Consider the following 15,522-nt stretch of genomic DNA (forward strand, 5'->3'; position numbering starts at 1 on the left):
CCATTGGCAACACATTTTGCCTTAAAGGTTTAAAATCCTGCAGTGTCCACAAGGTCCCCCTGCTCCAGAAGGTACATGTGAAGGCCCGTCTGAAGTTTGCCAATGAACACCTGGATGATTCTGTGAGTTATTGGGAGAAGGTGCTGTGGTCAGATGAGACAAAAATTTAGCTCTTTGGCATTAACTCACCGTGTTTGGAGGAAGAGAAATGCTGCCTATGACCCAAAGAACACGGTCCACACTGTCAAACATGGAGGTGGAAACATTGTTTTGTGGGTGTTTCTCTGCTAAGGCCACAGGACTACTTCACTGCATCAATGGGAGAATGGATGGAACCACATACCGTAAAATCCTGAGTGACAACCTCCTTCCCTCCGCCAGGACATTAAAAATGGGTCGTGGCTGGGTCTTCCAGCAAGACATTGACCCAAAACATACAGCCAAGGCAACAAAGGAGTGGCTCAAGAAGAAGCACATTAAGGTCATGGAGTGGCCTAGCCAGTCTCCAGACCTTAATCCCATAGAACACTTATGGAGGGAGTTGAGGCTCCCGAGTTGCCAAGCAACAGCCTCAAAATCTGAATGATTTAGAGATGATCTGCAAAGAGGAGTGGACCAAAATTCCTCCTGACATGTGCGCAATCCTCAACATCAACTACAAAAAATGTCTGACTGCTGTGCTTACCAAAAAGGGTTTTGCCACCAAGTATTAAGTGTTGTTTGCCAGAGGAATCAAATACTTATTTCTCACTGCAAAATGCAAAAAAAATTAATTTATACAATGTGATTTTCTTGATTTTTTTGGGGGGTATTCTATCTCTCAATGTTAAAATTAACCTTCCCTTAAAATGATAGACTGTTCATGTCTTTGTCAGTGGGCAAACTTACAAAAACAGCAAGGGATCAAATAATTATTTCCGTCACGGTATCTTGAAATTGTACCCAAGGATAAGCCAGACTTGTGCAAGTCCACAATTCTCCTCCTGATATCTTGGCTGATTTCTTAACACTTTCTCATGATGCTATACAAAGAAGCAGTGTGTTTCAGGTGTGCAGTAAAATATATCCACATGTGTCTCTAACTCAGATGTTGCCAAAAAAACTATCAGAAGCTTCCAAACACATGACATCATCATATGGGCAGTCCAGAATTGTTTTAATCTTAGGGTATGTAAATTTTTGACTTTGCAGTAAGTAATAAAAATGCCTTAAAACATTCTCTCTCTCATTATTCTGCCATTTGGCAAATATTAAAAATTATGGTAATTCTAATAGCCCTAAAACGGGAAAGGTTTATTCTGATTTCATGTCAGATATTGAGAAAAACATGCATATGTGTCTTTTTATATAGTGTATGTAAACTTCTGGTATCAACTTTAGGTAGAATACCCAATTACCCAATGTTAGAATTGGAAGTAGAGCAGATCTATGCTGGCAAGAAGCCAGTTAAGACCTATGACCTGCAGCGGGTCTCACTTATTCCATTTTACCGGTTGACACTTAGTTTTTGGATATGTAAAAAGAAGAAGCTATTTAAGAGACATTGAATTGTGCATGATTAAACCAAGAGCAGTGGAAGTCTCAATGGTAACTGTAGGGTAAAAGCTTGGAGGAGCATTCTTTGGGGGTGTTACAAGCAAAACTTTGCAGATTTAAAAATTTGTTATAGTGACAAAAATAAATATGTGCACATTATGATTTTGGAAGTAACCCTTTAACTGATCAGATGGATTTTTGCAATATTTAGCTGCATGAAAGGTTCTACTCCTCAAAAAAGTACCCATCTTCAAATTGTTCAATGTGGAAACAAGGCTAGATAGTCACTCAATCTGACATCAGGAATGCAGCGAGCAACTGGAAATTAGGCAGTGCAACAATGCCTGTTGAGTAGTTAGCATGGATTCTAATGAACAGGACCTTGTCTGTTTTGAGATTGCTTGGTCAGCTGCACCACAGTGCACAGTTGTGTCTCTTGATACAAAATGTCACTGGGTGGGAGAGATTACTCCTCTTGAGGTGCACTTTAAGGGCTCGCTCACACGAGCATTTAAAATTGGAAAGTACAATCTGATAAAACAGATCGGACAATGTTATTCACTCGGACAATGTTATTCAATGAGGCAGTGCAAATCTGCGTTTTTTTTAAGCTGTATTTGGCGTGAGGAAAAATTCACAGCATGCTGTGATCGGACTCCAAAAATTGGTTCAGTGCAAGAAAAAAAAATATGATGGTATGCGGACCATCAGTATGGCATTCGATTTTTATGGATTCATTGCAATTCTGTAAGATGGGAAACTGTGAATAGTCAATAGTCTTGTAAATGATTAATAGCAGCGGAGTAAAAAACAGATTGCATTCAGACTGCACAGGGATGACAAGTGGGAAAAAAAATCTTCCCACTTTTCTGGATGAGAATGGGACCAATTTTTTACATGCTCGTGTGACCCCAGCCTAAGTAAGGAACTGGGCATGCCAGTAATACGCAAGTCAAGTTGAAGTTTGAAAAGTTTACTTCTAGTATTCACAGAAAAAAAATGGTATAATTACATTTACAATAAAAGGGTCTAAAACTTTAAACGTTGGTCTTTAAAATAGATATTACTTGCATAAGTATAAAAACACATGGTCAAGCAAAATATGTTTAATTAGTATGTCAGTCATAAATAAATCCAGAGTTATTTTACTAGAATTTTTTTTAATATATATCTGAGATAAATGTTGTATCTGTAGAAGGATCTACATTCATCAAGAGTTCACAAGTCATTTGTTTAGTTACATTTTTACACTTTACAAATGCCTTCATATATACATGATCTAGTTTAGCTCTATAGTCACATACGCCAAGTCATATCTTCCCGGTCAAGAATGCCAAAAGATCATAGAAGTTTCTTCAAGCGTAGTAAACACTATCACTGGTCTTTGGCATCTCTTCATAACAGGAAGAAGAATAGATTTAGGGAAGAAAAACAGTTGCAACCATAGGAGGGAAAAAAGTACAAGTCATTCATCACATAAAAGAAACAACGCACCAAAATTCCACACAACTCGACATACATAAATCTGCCTAAAACATAAACCGCAGAATGATGGCCATTCTCAAAGGCTGGGAGATTGTAGAAAAAAAGGAGTTTGGTGTGGCTCATTCATAGGAAAGAGAATTGATGTACACCAAAGGCCGGGGCTCTTTTTATTAAGTGGAGCTATTTTTCAAGATGAGGGCTCCTCCGCATATCCTTGTCACTTGCATATTTGTTGTTGGATGTGAAGTAAAAATTCATAGTAGGAAAATGCTGCCTCTGAACGGTCTTCAATTAAGTGTTGGAAGAATTCAGTCTTCGCAGCGCTGTCGTCCCTGAAATGACAAAGATGAATTACTTCTGTAAAGCGGAACAAGGAAAGTATTAAATTACTTTCTATTCATCCAAGATTAACATTTTCTAGACGCCTCAAATGGTAGAAGTCGTTTATTAAAAGAAACTTTAGCGCATCCAAGAAAACTATTCTCATAAAACGTGCACACAAATCAATTCATCATACTCGTTAATTCTAAACTTAAATACATTTCTGAGGATCTCACATCCTCAAGAGTGGAGAGATGTGGCACAATTGAAAAGATATAAGCCTCGATTCATGCCAAAAGTTTCCTATAGAATTTGGTTTACAAATTGCACAAAAAAATTGCGATAGTTCAGTAACAACGAGTTATGGTATGTGTTTTTTTTTTTTTTTTTTTTTTTAAGGGGGAACTTAACCAAAGGAGTCGTGGCTGAAACAAGATCATCATAATTTACACCACAAAAGAGGTGTCAGGACAGAAGTGTGATGTAGTCTCTGACTCCAGTATGCTTCTTGATATGGCGCATGCCAGATAAAAGATGTGCCAAATTCATTAAAGGGAATGGATCATCAAAAAATGACCTACTGTTTGCATAAGGTTTGTGTGTTAAAGGGAATCTGACAGCAGGATTTCACACCCCAACCTATTTACCAGATTTTTCGGACTATAAGACGCACCTAGGTTTTAGAAGAGGAAAATAGAAAAAAAAATTTAAGCAAAAAATGTGGTCATGATGCCCTGTTAAGGGGGAGGGGGTCAGCTGCTGACACTGTTATAGGGGTAATGTCCCCCAATTCTGTTAATATCCCCCATCCTGGTATATATGGCCCCCTCCTTCCTGTTATACATGGCCTTCATCCCCCATCCTGATATGCATGGCACCCCTCATCCCTCTTCCTGGTATGTATTGCATCCTTCTTCCTGGTATGTCTGGCTCCCTTCATCCCTCATCCTGGTATGTATGGCACCCCTCATTCCTCTTCCTGGTATGTATGCCACCCTTCATCCCTCTTCCTGGTATGTATGCCACCCTTCATCCCTCTTCCTGGTATGTATGGCCCCCCTCATCCCTCTTCCTGGTATGTATGGCACCCCTCATCCTGGTATGTATGGCACCCTTCATCCCTCATCCTGGTATGTATGGCTCCCCTCATCCCTCTTCCTGGTATGTATGGCACCCTTCATCCCTCATCCTGCTATATATGTGGCCCCCCTCATCCCTCTTCCTGGTGTGCTGGTCACTCCTCCATCCTGGTATACTTGGCACCCCCTGATCCCCATCACGCTGCACAAAAAAAAAATAAACAATTATACTCACCTCCACTCTGCACCACCACTGCCATGCACCGTCACACTGTGGGATGCTGTGCCAGAATAGTCACTGCTCCCCAAGTCGGGACTGTGTTCGTGGGGAGCAGTGACCATTCACTCTCGTTAACAGCGAGCACACTGTACCAGCAGCGCGGCTCCTGCTGCAGCCAGCGGTCACATGTGCCCGCTATTAAAGACCATGAATATTCACTACAAGCCATGGGAGTGGGTTGTAGTGAATATTCATGGTCTCTAATAGTAGGCACACAGACTGCAGAGCCGCGCTGCGGGTACAGCGTGCACGCTATTAAGGAGAGTGAATGGTCACTGCTCCCCAATTTTGGAGGAAAAAAGTGCATTTTATAGTCTGAAAAATAAGGTATATGTGCATGTGGATCTTTCAAGGACAAGTCGAACAATACCATTACATGGCCAGTCCGTTCCTCTGTCACTGAGAAATCACTGTTTGGGAAGATATGCAAATAAGGCTGTAGATCTCAAGCCTCTGTCACTCCAGCTCTATTCTCGGCCCAGTACCGCCTCCTCCTACTTGACCGACAACCTCTATATTGTGTGACTTCAGACAAAGGAGCTGCCAGTCAAGTATGAGCAGCGGGCTCTGGGTGAGGAATAGGGCTGGCGTGACAGATACTTCAGATCTAACAGTCTTTCAGCCCGATTTGCAGATCAATTCAAACACTAATTTCTCAGTAAGGGACTGACCATGTAAAGATATTGCTGGACTTGTCTTTGAAAGAGCTACATGCGCATATAAATAGTTTGGGGAATGAAATTCTTCTGCAGATTCCCTTTATATGTATTTCTTAATATTTTTGGAAATATCCCCATATCACAATCTTTATTAAAAATGTTGCATAGAAAATGTGCAGTTTCATACTGACCACTGGGGATTTTTTAATCTCCTAACCTCCTGTTTCAGGAATTCCTACATTTAAAGCAATGAACAGATTCCAACCCTATCTTTTGTATTGAAGCATCTAATGAGCGTGTGGAGAGGTTGAAGGGGAGCAGGGTCAGGTGTAAAATCACCTATTCTGAATGGTAGAGCCTATGTTATCAACTGTGTATAGAGGTGATACCAGTCATTACATTCCTGCCTCGGATAATATGGAACTTTGCTAAAAGCTCATCAGTTTGGGGAGTCGCTCTACCAATCTTACACTGTAATCCAATTATGGCCATCTGAACTTTCTATAGAGAAATGCACCCTTTTTACTTAAAGATTGTAAGCTTACGAGCAGGGCCGTCACTCCTCCTGTTCCTGATGAACTATATGGGACTCTAATGTCTTTATTGTCTGTAAATGTCCCCGCTTAATCGTAAAGTGCAACGGAATAGGATGGCGCTATATAAATTCAATTATTATTATTTGTAACACCGAGCTGTCAATTTATGTATACATTTCTAGAAGGGATAACAGAGAAACAAGCATAAACAGATCCAAGAATAGAGGTTCTAAAATTGGTATTTCATGGAAAATAAAGGTATTTACTTAAAAATGCACATACTTCAACACACATAAAAGAGGGTTCAACGGACTGTCCTGCGTCAGCCATGATATAAAATTTCTTGTTCTTTCTGATGCCACATTGTCCAACTCTGGAAGCTGGGTCTACAGAAGAAAACACTGGGTCAATGAAATCATACATAAGAGACGTAAACTGCTATAAAACACATTAGCATACAAAACATCAAGGGGTAGAATATCATATTTTGTGAATTAAACTTCGCAAGAATAATATTGTTGCTGGAACATGTGCTGGTCTCGTACAGTAAGAAGGGTGGAGTAGCTCTGGAAGTTTATTACATCTCCAGCTCAACCTTGAAGACGGATCCCATGCACAACTTGTAGATTTCTCTTCTTCTGTTAACAGCTGCCATGATGATGGGATGGGTGAAGAGGAGAAGCCCATTTCCAATGGCATATAATGCTGTAGATTTGATACAATCACTGCTTTAATCAGGAGATTAACACTAGAGAACTAGTAAACCAGCTGCCATGTAGTCTTCCATATCCATGAGCTCTGTATAACCCCGCCCCCTCCACTGATTGGCAGGTTTCTGTGAACACTGTGCATAGGCAGAAAACTGTAAATCAGTGGTGTGGGTGGGGTTAAACAGAGCTCAGCATTCAGATAACTGCTAGATCGGCAGCAGATAAAACAGTGATTTTATCAAAACATCACTGGAATTAGGGTCTCTGTTCTTACATCATGCTGCTCTCAGATGAGGTTCCAAAAAACCTGGTATCAGATTCTCTTTAGCGATCTGTAATAGTTCTCGTAAAATATATTACCCAAATATAGAGAGAACTGTGCAGCGCTTCAATTACAACTGCCAGTTTTGTGTTGCAGTCTGATACTGCTCTATAAGGTCAGCATATGGCAAGAAAAGAAATCCCTGTACAGTAACCCCGGGAGGGGGAAATCTTTATGCCATTAGATGCCAAGTATTAACCTCTCCAATGCCATAGTCACCAGGACAGACATTGATTCTTTCACAACCCAAGGCCACCAGAGAAGTTGGTATTATCCCATCCACTGCCCTATACCACCAGAAAGGTTTTTTTCCCCTTATTTTTTGAAACTCATTTCACTCTAGTCTGATATGATCTAGCATATTAAGACAAGAAAGAAATGAAGTCCCGAACCAACCCATGGTACCTTAGGTACCGAATCCGTTATCCCCCGGCCCCTCTTCTTCTGCTGAAACAAAATGGCGGGTGCATGGACAGTGCGCCAGCCAAGATCTACCTCCCTGCACCCAGCAACCGCTGGGATTTTTCTCATTGGCTGATGGCTTTTGATTACGGTGATAGACCCTATCACAGTGATCAAAAGCCCCCAATATTTGTATATATGGCAGCACTTGGGCTGTGCCTCTCTCTTCTCTCCTTGTAGTTGTTCTGGGAGAGAAGAGAGATGAACTACACCCAAGCTGCTGCCCTGTCATTGATGAAAAAAAAAAAAAATCTAATTTCTACCTGTGTGTCAGACTAGACGGAACTGGAGAGGATCTGCAAGGAAGAATGGCAGAGGATCCCCAAATCCAGGTGTGAAAAACTTGTTGCATCATTCCCAAGAAGACTCATGGCTGTACGAGCTCAAAAGGGTGCTTCTACTCAATACTGAGCAAAGGGTCTGAATACTTATGACCATGTGATATTTCAGTTTTTCATTTTTAATAAATTTGCAAAAATTTCTACATTTCTGTTTTTTTTCAGTCAAGATGGGGTGCAGAGTATACATTAATGAGAAAAAAAAATGAACTTTTTATAATTTACCAAATGGCTGCAATGAAACAGAGTGAAAAATTTAAAAGGGGTCTGAATACTTTCCGTACCCACTGTATATTTTATTATTTATATATATATTACTAGTGTTCGATTAGGTTTAGGCTTTTTTGTTAGGCAGGCATATATAAAATACTAATGGCCCACAAAACATTCAGCGCAGAGCTGGTGTACACCCTGTTGGCTCTGGCAGTGAAACAGAATCTGCCTCTGAAGTAGAGCAGTTTTCAGCGAGTGACTACGACTCTTCCTCCACGGGATCCGACAGCCTGATGGTAGCGGAGTCAGTCATCACTGCTGAAGCTTCAGAGGCAGGACCAAGTACCGGAGTCCCCCATCGCAGTGGTATCACGACAGTTCACTTTCCCCTCAAATTCCCCCCTTTTTAGCAGCCCCTGGAATAAAATTAGATGTCAATTTTATACCCTTTGAATTTTTCCAAATTTTCGTTACTCCAGAAGTCCTACAATTGATTGCTCACCAAACCAATTTATATGCCGGAAAATACAAAACCCACTGCCTTTCATTTCCGATCCTGGATCCCCACAAATGTCCCCGAAATAAAAAAAATGTTGGCCTTACCCTGAACATGGGATTAGTAAAAAAAAACAACAAAAAAAAAAAACATACTCCGCTCCCACTGGACAACAAAATATGTGCAGCCCGTTATGAGGCCCTAATGAGATTCCTTCATTATAGTGATAATTCCCAAACCCCCCTCCCACTGCCACCCAAAAGTATCCCCAAAAAAAGATGCCGGGTTTGTAGGAAGCACGGTAGAACGAGTGATTCCTGGTACTATTGCCCCATGTGCCCATCCCAACAAGGCCTTTGTTGGGATGGCTATCTATCTATTTTGAGACCTACCACACAGCTTACAATTAGTTTTTTTTTTTTTTCAAATAATTTATATTTTCTGCTTAGTGGCCCCTTAGAGTAATTTTTATGGAACAAGTAATGAAAAGAATATTTTCATCAGTAAATCACATTTTACCCCATTTCACAATTAATTCCTGGACTTGATCAATCACATCCAAAACTACTATTCAGAAAAATTCTCGTCCACATGCCCACATCTGTATACTCCAGAAAGTGGACCCCACAAATGTTCTTGAAAAAAAAGTCAGGTCATCTGACAATCCTAAGACTTGATTACTCACATAAACATTTTTTGACCATTGATGTTAGTTTGACTGGTTTTACCACTAGGTCTTGCTACACAAATTTTTTGTTTTCATTTATATTACTTCGATATATTTATATTGGTGATACGGACATGATCATTTTATTGGAGGATCTCTAATAATGAGGCTGTTCCGTACTTCTACACTAAGGGCTTTACTGCATGGTTCTGCTGAACCTTCTATAACAGACAGTACTTTCAGGATTCTGTAGGGGATTGGTTATTTTGTGCATACAGCGGTTCCTACCCTGGCGGGCGGGAGCCTGCTATGGTGTACCACGTCTATTGGCACATTCGTCTCTCATATAGGGATTGATGGAGCTAAACGAACGTTGTACGACCAATCTCTGAAAGTCTCCGTCATTCCAGCCCTGCTGGTGTTCTTTCACCTTTGGAACAAACTCAGGTTTGCCACATAGCTGGCTGCATTTTCCTCCACATTTTGCTCTTCACTCCAGTACAGTTTATTCTTCCTGCTACAATATACGCAAATTGCAGGACAACTGTTTTGTTAGCAAGACCAAGTTTTATAATAAGAAAACTTATTTTTAGGGGCATGCGTCCTTCTGTGAGTAATAATTCCTGGAAGGATTTTCTTGTTCGGTAGCTCAATGTCTCTGTACGCTTTGAATGGGTCCTGGAATTCCATCAATTTTACACTAAAGGCCAAATGGCGCGCCATCTAATATAGGCACAGCTGTGTGTCCAGTGCTCACATTGGTGCCATATTGGATACATATCTAAACCCTGAATAACTAGTGCAATAAAATTTGAGGTGTGTTCCTCAGAACGTACAAAAAAGACTAATAAGAGACAGTGGAAAAAAATGCAAATTGTACTTTTTCAAACGTGCGTTGATAAATACATTGCAGAGTATAATTTACAAAAATACATTTTTTATGGGGGGATTTCGGTTGCTCTTGAACCACACAGGCTCTGCAAATATGACAATTAAAATAGAGCCAAACTTGTGTTTCAAAATTCACATTGTGCCCCTTTAGTTTCGAGCCCTGCCGTTTGTGCAACCAGAACTCTTTGACTACATGTGGGATATCGCAGCGCTCCTAAGTAAGCGGGTAACAAATTGTGGGGTCAAATTCTTGGAAAAGTGAGAAATTTGGGGCTAAAGCAAGATTTTTGTGAAAAAAATTAACTTTTTCAATATGACGACCTAATGTTATCAAATTATGTGTCGTATCTGTGGGTTCAAAATGCTTACTATACACCTGGATAAAATTCTTGAGGGGTGTAGTTTCCAAAATGGTGTCAGTTGTAAGGGGGAGGGGTTTCTGCTGATTAGGAACCTTAGGGCCCTGCAAATGTGACATGGTGCCTGTCATCTTTCAGCCAAATTTGTGTTCCAAAATTGCTCCTTCCACTTCAAGCTTTGCCGTTTATTCAAACAGAGCTTTTTGACTACATGTGGGTAACAAATATACCCCTTGATAAAATCCTTGAGGGGTGTAGATTCCAAAATGGTGTCACCTGTGGGGGTTTTCCACTGTTTAGGCACATCAGGGACTCCCCAAACCAGACATGGTGACCGCTCTTGATTCCAGCCAATTTTGCGTTCCCTTCCAAGTCCTGCCGTGCGCCCAAACAGTGGTTTTCCCCCACATATAAAGTATCAGCATGCTCAGGAAACATTGCACAACAAATTTTGTGGTCCATTTTCTCTTGTTACCCTTGTGAAAATAAAAAAAATTGGGTCTGAAGTAACATTTTTGTGAAAAAAAAAAGTTAAAGGATCATTTTTTCAGTTCAGTGAAGCATGTGAAGGGTTAATAAAATTCTTAAATGTGGTTTTGAGCACTTTGAGGGTGCAGTTTTTAGAATGGTGTCACTTTTGTGTATTTTCTGTCATTGAGACCCCTCAAAGTCACTTCAAATATAAGGTGTTCCCTAAAAAAAATGGTTTTGTAAATTTTGTTGGAAAAATGAGAACTTGCTGGTCAACTTTTAACCCTTATAACTTCCTAACAAAAAAAAAAATTTCAAAAATTGTTCTGATGTAAAACAGACATGTGGGAAATATTATTTATTAACTATTTTGTGTGACTTCTCCGATTAAGGGCATAAGAATTCAAAGTTTGAAAATTGCTAAATTCTTGCCAAATTTCCATTTTTTTTCCACAAATAAACAAGTCATATCGAAGAAATTTTACCACTATCATGAAGTAAAATATGTTACAAAAAAACAATCTCAGAATCAGTGGGATCCGTTGAAGCGTTCCAGGGTTATTACCTCATAAAGTGACAGTGGACAGAACTGTAAAATTTGGCCTGGTCATTAAGATCAAAACTGGCTGGGTCACTAAGGGGTTAAGTTTTGTCTTAAGCATATGAAATGCATGCTCTATGGGGCGGAGATCTGGTGACTGACACGGCCATTGCATAATATTCCACTTCTTTGCCTTAAAAACTCCTGGGTTGCTTTTGCAGAATGGTTTTTTGTCAATCTGTACTGTGAAGCGACGTCCAACCAACCTTGATGCCTTTGGTTGAATCGGAGCACAAAGTATCGCCCTGTACACTTCAGAATTCATCCGGCCTCTTCTGTCTTCAGTCACATCATCAATAAACACTAGTGACCCAGTGCCACTAGAAGCCATGTATGCCCATGTCATCACACTGCCGCCACCATGTTTTACAGAGGATGTGGCATGCTTTGGATCATAAGCCATTTCAAGTCTTCTCTATACTTTCTTGTTCCCATCATTCTGGACAGGTTAATCTTTGTTTTATTTGTCTAAAGAATGCTTTTCCAGAACTGGGCCGACTTCTTTAGATGTTTTTTGGCAAAGTCTAATCTGGCCTTTCTATTTTAAGGCTGATTAATGGTTTGTACTTTGTGGGTAACCCTAACCCTCTGTATTTGCTCTCATGAAGTCTTCTCTTCATGATGAGCTTAGATACGGAAACACCTACTTCCTGGAGAGTGTTCTTCACTTGGGTGAATGTTGTGAAGGGGATTTTCTTCACTATGGAAAGGATCATCCACCGCTGTTGTCTTTCATGGATGTCTAGGCCTTTCTGAGTTCCCAAACTCACCAATATGCTTTTTTTTTTTTCTCAGAATGTACCAAACTGTTGATTTAGCCACTTCTAACATTTCTGCTATATATCTGATGGATTTCTTCCTTTTTTTCAGCCTAATGATTGTCTGTTTCACTGCACTGAGAGATCCTTTGAAAGCATGTTGTGGGTTCACAGCAACAGCTTCCAAATGCAAATACCACACCTGGAATCAGCTCCAAATCTTTTACCTGCTTTACCAGCCCACTAAGGAGCTTTTGAGATAATTGTTCAATTACTTTTGGTCCCTTGAAAAAGAGGCAGCTTCATATTAAAGAGCTGTAATTCCTAAACCCTTACTCCAATTAGGATATTAAAGCTGGCAGTCTGCATTTTAAGCCCTTATTGGTTATATAAACTGTATCTTGAATATCTTTTTGTAAGCAGCTAAAATGCCAAAACTTGTGTCACTGGCAAATATTTCTAGACCTAACTTTATATAAACGCTCTACATATGTAATTATGTTTCCCCCCTTTCTTGGAGCCCATTTTGGATAGTCTATTATAATCTCTCGCTTTTTGTAGGTTTCATACTATAAAACCGTGCTGGATCTAGTGCCCAGCAGAGAAGTCAAATGACTGTTTTTCCATCAATTAAGTGATTGTCAGGGCCAAAACATAATAATGAATATTGTGCAACTAAAGTCAGAGAAAGCAATTAAATAAAAAAACGAAAAAGAAAGAAAAAAGCCGCGTAGATCACCTGTGATTTGATGATTTTTCAATGCAGTCAAATGTCAACAACAATGGCAAAATGACCAAAAATACAGTATATGCACAGTTGTACTTACCATTTTCTGTGGCACTGATGCATAGTTAGGGAATCCTAGAACATCCTTCAAAAAATTAGTGTCACAACTCCTTCCAACCCAGAGGTAAAAGGTCTACAGAAAAAATAGAGATTACAAATGTTGTTTGTAAAATGCTATAAAAAGATATGATGAAATGCAGAATAAAGTGTATGTCTAGATAGTAAGACATTTTCCATTGGTCTAAGTAACCTCAGTCTACATTTACAAGGAAGTCTCATTTCTAAAATTGATATGCTTGGAGCATTGGCAATTACCAAGCCCTGACACAAAGCAGAGAAGACATTACTGCCTAGGAAGGCACACTTAATAAAACTAGAGCAGCAATGCCCGGCAATGTAAAACATTTCCATATTTTAATTGTGTGAGAATGTATGTGTTATTATTAATCCGTATCTGTCCCACGGCATTAGCAATTCTATTACTTGTCACTTGGAAATATCCGTTGTTTAACCCCTTTGTTTCTAAAGGTTTCAGGTCAATTTCCACACTTAACATACAGAAATAAAATCTGAACTATAAAATAAAAATGTACCCTACATCAAAATATTTTCCGAAATTGGACATGTGCTCCTTGTAAAAATACCAGCAGAATTTTTAAGGAAACAAAAGGGTAAAACGCCCAGCTCAAAACAAAGCCTTTGATCTTTAACAACTACCAAAAATAAAAGCCTAAAGGGAGTCAGTCACCCAAAATGTACACTTGAACCCCTTCCCCACATATGACGTAGCGGTACGTCTTATTTAGCAGTGACTTGCTGATATATGATGCGCCGGTACGCCATGGTGATTGTGTGGGCACAGGAGCACGCCAGCATGATCGCCAAGCTTTCGACTGTCAGAGCCAGGGGCAGTGCCCGCAATAAATGCCGAGATCAAAGCGATTGCAGCATTTAGAAGGCTAGGAGAGGAACGGGGCTCCCTCTCCCATGCAATTGGCACCCCATGGCAGCAGGTGGTCAAATAATACAGTGGCCTGTTAGACCATTCCAGGTGCATAGTCTAAAAGGTGTTTTGTCAGTGTAACACACTGCAATGCTTGTGTATTGCAATGCATCATACCAGTGATCAGAGTAATAAAAGTTAAAGTCCCATAGGTAAAAAAATAAAACCAAAAAATTATACCAACAAATATGTATATTTATGTAAAAAAAAAACCACCACCACATATTTGGTATCGCTGCATCCAGAACAACCCGATCTATAAAACTGTCACACTAGTTAACCCCTGCAGTGAGCACCGTAAAAAAAAGTGTCAAAAAACTATGCTTTTTCATCATACCACCCCCAAAAAAGTGGAATAAAATGCGATCAAAAAGTGCTATGTAAATATTGTATCGTTGAAAACATCATCTTGTCCTGCTAAAAACAAGCCGCCATACAGCTCTGTCAGTGGAGAAATAAAAGCTATAGCTCTCAGAATATAGTGATACAAAATTACTTTTTTCTATAAAATTGTTTTCATTGTGTAAAAGTGGCAAAGCTTGAAAAAAAATGATGTAAATGCGGAATTGCTGGCTTTTGTTCATTCTTTCTCCCAAAAATTGGAATAGAAAGTGATCAAATAAATTATGTGCCCAAAAATGGTACCAATAAAAACATCAAGCCCTTACATGACTGTTGGTAAAAATATAGAAAAATTACAGCTGTGCGATAGCAGCCAAATATAAAAAATATATATATTATATATATGGTATTGCTGTAATCGCACCAACCTGAAGAATAAATCCGTCTAGGACTTATACTGCATGAGGAACGGCGCATAAAATAAATAAAACCAATTCTTCATCTTCTTGTTTATTTGTTCATTCTGCCTCCCAAAAGACCACAGTAAGGTTCAGCGCACATTTATCCTGCGCTCTACGATGAGCATTTACACCGGGGTTTCCGTGTAAATTTCTATGCATTATGGACCCTTTAACGAGCCTTGAAACATGACTTTGGATAAAAGCCAAATCAGAATCTCAATTTGTAGACATGGTGATTTGGGGTATTGCCTCTCGTCCGTACAAAGCATGAAATCTGATTTGTCTAGGTGAGAGGCTAAGACTGGGATCTAAGTGGTAAGGTTTCTCCTTGTAGAGTGTGACATGCCAGGTCTAGCATGACAGTATGAGATGGCAATACTCGGAAATACGATGTCTATAAATTGAGATGCTGATTTAGCTTTTATCCCAAGTCATACTTCAAGGTTCGTTAAAGGGTCGATAGTGACTTGTAGGATTGCAACTTCCAATAGGTGGCACTAGAATTCAAGTTCTCTTCCTCTCTAAAAAGACAATTTGCATATTTAATTTCCTAGAAGAGCATGCAAGGCGTTTAAAGTCTCCTAATATTGGCGTGCCAGACCTGCCATGTCCCCCTTCACAAGGAGAAACCCTACCCCTTAGATCCCTGTGTAAATCTTTGATATACGTGATTCAGACGGAACCCCTGGCGGAAGATTCCCCATAATGAGGCAGATGGAGACACTATGGATACCATCAAGCCTGT

General features: G+C 39.8%; 1 protein-coding gene across 3 annotated transcripts in view; it reads right to left on the reverse strand.

Annotated features, from left to right (window-relative positions):
* Positions 1 to 2,493: 2,493 nt before the first annotated feature.
* SEC24B (SEC24 homolog B, COPII coat complex component) overlaps positions 2,494 to 15,522 on the reverse strand; it is a 110,151-nt gene continuing 97,122 nt past the window's right edge. For all 3 annotated transcript variants that reach the window (XM_073640925.1, XM_073640933.1, XM_073640915.1), the window contains 3 exons: positions 13,012 to 13,104; positions 6,179 to 6,282; positions 2,494 to 3,353 (listed from right to left, as the gene is read on the reverse strand). In XM_073640925.1, coding sequence (XP_073497026.1) covers positions 3,239 to 3,353; positions 6,179 to 6,282; positions 13,012 to 13,104 — 312 coding nt within the window. In that variant the 3' untranslated portion in view covers positions 2,494 to 3,238. The remainder of the gene's footprint in view (positions 3,354 to 6,178; positions 6,283 to 13,011; positions 13,105 to 15,522) is intronic.

This window comes from Phyllobates terribilis, unplaced genomic scaffold (genome assembly GCF_046119375.1).
Source record: "Phyllobates terribilis strain yellow unplaced genomic scaffold, ASM4611937v1 Scaffold_1__5_contigs__length_1240528914, whole genome shotgun sequence".
Lineage (NCBI taxonomy): Eukaryota > Metazoa > Chordata > Amphibia > Anura > Dendrobatidae > Phyllobates > Phyllobates terribilis.